Here is a 5,167-nt window from a genome sequence, read left to right as displayed (position 1 = left end):
CATGCTTAGGCTATGTGATGGTACTGTTGGGACCAACAGAAGTCGCTTACTTGTTGAATTACTTGCTGATTGTTGTCTTGTACTCAGTCATGGTTTTACTTGCGTATCATATCTCAGATTCTTCTTGATTCTTGTTGATACACTATGTTATCTTTGTTTGTGCTGATCTTTGTGTTTTCCGAGAACTCGAGAGAGTAGAGAAGTTGATGACTGAGTGAGGCCGAGGGCCTGTCTGTGAGGTATTGATACTATGACACGTGAGTTGTCCGTGCGGTTTCACATATTGATACTATGGCACGTGAGTTGTCCGTGCAGTACGTGAGTTTTCCGTGCGGTTCAACATATTGATACTATAGCACGTGAGTTGTCCGTGCGGATATAGTGCTTGGGCTTAAAGGAGCCCCTCCGGAGTCTGCACAAAACAGTGAGCGCATGTACCTATTGAGTGCGAGTAGTGAGGGCTGAGAGCCGAGTGATTGAGCTGTTGTGATGAGTTGAGTGATTGTTGCCCCTGAGAGGCTGTACTTGCCTTTTCATTTGTTAATGCACTTAATTGCTATCTGTCATTGTCGTAAAATTTCTGAAAGATTCTATATCCGGATTTACCTGCACTTTAACTGTATAAAACTGATTTGATTTGAACTGCCGAATTTGAAAGCATGTCTACTCTTTGTTGGAATTATTAAAAATAAACTGTATTCGTATAGCTCGTCACTACCTTCTCAGTTTCTTATTTATTTATGTTACTTTCTGAGTTGGTTGTACTCATGCTACACCCTACACTTCATGTGCAGATCCAGGTGTATTTGATCACGGAGGTCATTGCGTTCGTGCGCGATCGAGTACCGGAGACTACGAGGTAGCTGTCGGCGTCCGCAAACCTTGTCCCTCCTTCTATGTTTTCCTTCCTTTTTGTATTGATACTTAGACACTGTTTTTATCAGACTAGATATCTAGATGCTCATGACTCAGTGACACCCCGATGTCGGGCTATTATGTTTGCACTTATGTTCTTTTTTTTGGGTTTTACCCTCATTTGTTTTTTGAAAAACTCCGGTTGTTTTAAATGTCTTAGTTCATTTCTGTTAAATTTTGAAAGTGTTTTGGAAAGGTCGGCTTGCTTAGTATCACGATAGGCACCATTACGACGGGTTAGGTTTTGGGTCGTGACATTTTTAGACATTCCTATCACCTATTGTAAGCTTTCTTGCTAAATATTGGTCTTGCTTTCTCTGTTTCTATATAAATGAAAAGCATAAACCTTCAAGTATACGATGTATGTTGCTATTTCTCAAAAACCTTATGGATCGATATGAATATTTTAGTTGTAGACTTGCAGCATAAAATCTTTTTTGAGATATAAAATAAAATTTGATATTTGAAGAAGATAAAATAAATTTTTGTAGACACCCATTGTTTTAACTCGCATCAATTTCTAATAAAATTGCAGATATTTTTAAAGCAAAACAGGTTATTCTGTTGTATTTTTAAAAAAATATTTTGCTTATTTTTTTTAAAAAACTAAGAAATTACATTGAACAATATATTTTCTTCTAGTGTACGTAATTTCATTTTTTCAACCTCTGGTGAAAAAAATACATAATTTCATTTTTTAGAATTCCATTAAATTATTTTAGAAACTTTATGATGGTTATATTATCTTTGTTTAGTAGTGATGTATTTGGTTATTTGTATATTTATTTAAAAGTATTTCCTTATTGTTTGTGTAAATGTATATAAACATATCTTGAATACATGATTTTTCCACTTGTTGAAATTAAAAAAATATACAAAAATTTAGTCAGAATAAAGGAAGAAAACTTTGAAAATTGTTGTCTTCAATGAGAATCAGTTGTCAAGTTGATGTATCGGTAGAAAAAAGGTGTCACACGTGGAACCTTACTGAGCTGACAAAGCAAGATACATGGAATAATGGTGAAGTGACAACTGGCGTATTCCATTAATGAAATTAATGGAGCAAGGAAGATGCAGAGTAAACACCTAAGAGACAGTAAAGAACAAATGACAGAGCCTAAACAAATATTGAAGAGGCACGAGCGGAATGAATCAAGACCAAAAATAAAGAAGATTCATAAACCAACAGTAAATAAGGAAAGGGAATCAGAGTCGTTACAAGGCCTTTACAGTTACGAATGTGTCAATTATGATTATCAACCATAACGAATAATGAATTCGTCATAAATAGGGAAAACGTTATAATTGGATACTCCTATATAAGGATATAGAATCTCGCTTGTAAGGACAAGTTCTGAGCACTATTGAAATATACTTACATTTTCTTGCTTCAAAAAAGCCTTCTATGTAATTGGAGGGATAGATTATCATTCCATTCCTTATCTCTTTTTTACTAATTCACATTGCTATTTTTATTTCTTTTCAAGCGAATTGTTGAGGAAGCAAGGTATTATTTGGTTATCAGTAACCCGATTTCTTCTAAATATAGGCTTTGACCAACGATCCTATTTTTTGGTTAAACAAATTGGTTCTGTTACCGGAAATCTGATAATCTCTTTACTTTCCAAATCCTTCTTTCTCAAAACTAAATTATGTCGACTGGTAACGACAATAACCAACTTAACCTTCAAGTGGGAGCATCACCACATCACTCTCCAACAGAATTCCCTCGCCAGTCCCGAGGAGGATCACTTGAGAGATCCACATCGCACGCTAATGATCAACAAGGTGATGAACAAACCGTAGAACAAGACGTTCTATAAAAATTGATTGCGGAACACGTTAATAATGCTCTTTTGGACTTTGTTAGGGGGTTGCCTAATATGCCGAAAACCCCTCCACCAGCCAATACGACGACTTTAGAAAACCCACGCTCGGGGATCGATAATTCTGGAAGTGGAGGAGTTCCTAATGAATCCCGTGACGGGAGGTTAGGTATAACTAATAACTTAGTTATACAAAGTTTGGTACTAACTTTGCAAAAACAGTTGAAAGAGCAGAACGATCGCATAGACCAAATACCAGGTGTACCTCCCGTAATAAAATGTGTGGATATTGATAAGTATTCGCAGCAACCTTGAAAGCCAAGTGCAGCTCCTCTGCCAATTTCTAAAAAGTTCAAAATGCCTGATATTCCAAAGTAAGATGGGACAACCGACCCACGAGATCATTTAACTGCATTTACAACTGGCGTAAAGGTCAATGATTTAACCAAGCAGGAAATTGAATCAGTTTTGGTAAAAGTTTTTGGAGAAACACTCATGAAATGGGCATTAACATGGTTTTCTGTTTTACCTGAAAACTCTATTAATTGTTTTGCTGAGCTTGCAGATTCACTCATAAAAGCACATTCGGAAGCTCAGAAGGTTAAAAAAAGGACGGAAGACATCTTTAAGGTAAAACAAGAAGATACAGAGTTACTCAGGGACTTTGTGGATAGATTTCTATGTGAAAGGATGATGCTACCACTAGTACCTGATAATTGGACAGCGATGGTGTTTGCAAGCAATTTAAATGAAAAAAGTCCAGAAGTCACGAGATGATGTAAGGAAAATTTACGAGAATTTTCTGCTACAACATGGAATGATGTGTACAACAGGTACAACACAAAGCTGCGGATAGAAGAAGACACGGTTACATAGTCAAGGGTCAATGAAAGAACAAGTTCGAATGTTCAGAATCTGAAAAAAAGTCCGGAAAATACAGGTACGAACCTTACATGGGACCTACGGGATCGGATTCACGGTCTAAATATGAAAACATACGGTCTAACCCTTGATCAAGGCAGAAATATGCGGGTTCATCATCCAGGTTCAGAAAAGGACGAGATGCCCGAGGCAGTAGATTCTGACACAGATGCAAGGATTGGAGATTACAGTTTCAATGTCAGCACTTTCGAGTTGGTGGCTATTTTAAGAAGTATGGGAGATAAGGTACGGTGGCCTAAAGAAATGAGATCAAGCCCTAGCAAAAGAAATCCAAATTTCTGGTGTGAGTTTAACAACGATCATGACCATAAAACAACAGATTGTAGATTATTACAAGGTGAAGTTGAGCATTTATTAAAGCAGGGTTATTTAACTGACTTGCTCAGTGAGAAAGGCAAGCAATCCTATATGAAGAATAGACAAGAGCCTCTAAAACCTCCGTCTCCAAAGAGAAGAGTCAATGTGATAAGCGGGGGAGAAGAGGTCAATGGTGTGACATATACAGCTACAAAAAAGACATCGAAAGTCATGATTACTCATGGAAAGCGAGTTTGCCATGTTTTGGATGAAGACAGTATAACGTTTGATGATGCAAATGCGGATGGCTTGTTAATTTCTCATAATGATGCGCTGGTAATATCTTTACTTGTACATGATACTAATGTAAAATGCGTTTTGATTGATCCAGGTAGCTCCGTAAATATTCTTCTTCTAAGGGTGGTGAATAAAATGCAAGCTGACGACAAGGTGGTACCAAAAGCACGATCTTTGTCTGGATCTGATAATTCAAGTGTTATAATGAAAAAAATAATGCTTACCATATTTGCAGAAAAAGTTATCAAGGATACGAAATTCCAGGTGATAGACACTGACATGGCTTATAATATGATTCTTGGAAGGCTATGGATTCATAATATGGACGTTGTACCATCTACATTACATCAAGTTATTAAGTTTCCTTTGCAATGGGGGATTCGACAAATTCGTGAAGATCAACAGGCTTCTAAAAGTATCAATTTAGAGGCGGATTCAAGCACAACAAATGATGTTACAAATGAGAAATAGCAACTACAAAATTTAGTGGAGGATATAGTAATACAAACCTCAACTGAAAGCGTTTCAGGACAGACAGATATAGATTCGAGACCCGATGTTATTCAAGAACCAGAAGAGAATGAAAACATCAAAATAACTATTGAAGAACTCGAGGCTATCATACTATTCAAGCACTGGCCAGACAGAAAAGTTTACATCGGAGCAAAACTGAGCCCGGAAATAAAAGGTAAATTAGTCAAATTTTTAGAAGCTAACACATATTGCTTTTCTTGGTCGCATTCAGATATGACAGGTATACCACCGGAGGTGATGACCCACAAACTGAATGAAGATCCATTGTACCCCTCCTCCCCCTCCCAGTCAAGCAAAAGAAAAAGAAGCAAGGGTCCTTCAAAAATCAAGTGATTTAGGATGAGATACAAAATTTT

General features: G+C 36.9%; 1 protein-coding gene across 1 annotated transcript; it reads left to right on the top strand.

Moving 5' to 3' along the window:
• Positions 1–3,767: 3,767 nt before the first annotated feature.
• LOC107761270 (uncharacterized) lies at positions 3,768–4,748 on the top strand. Its single transcript, XM_016579478.1, has 2 exons — positions 3,768–4,257; positions 4,372–4,748. Exons 1-2 carry the CDS (start codon positions 3,768–3,770, stop codon positions 4,746–4,748), a joined length of 867 nt encoding a protein of 288 aa, XP_016434964.1.
• Positions 4,749–5,167: the final 419 nt, after the last annotated feature.

The sequence above is a fragment of the Nicotiana tabacum genome, chromosome 22, assembly GCF_000715075.1.
Source record: "Nicotiana tabacum cultivar K326 chromosome 22, ASM71507v2, whole genome shotgun sequence".
Taxonomy (NCBI): domain Eukaryota; kingdom Viridiplantae; phylum Streptophyta; class Magnoliopsida; order Solanales; family Solanaceae; genus Nicotiana; species Nicotiana tabacum.
Note: the sequence above shows the minus strand (reverse complement) of the source record. Positions and strands in the feature narration are given on the sequence as shown.

Excerpts from the sequence above, each read along its gene's own strand:
- LOC107761270 (XM_016579478.1), top strand. The coding sequence starts at position 3,768 with ATGCGGGTTCATCATCCAGGTTCAGAAAAGGACGAGATGCCCGAGGCA. Across the intron at positions 4,258-4,371 it reads CCATGTTTTGGATGAAGACA|GTAGCTCCGTAAATATTCTT; the intron begins GTATAACGTTTG and ends TGATTGATCCAG.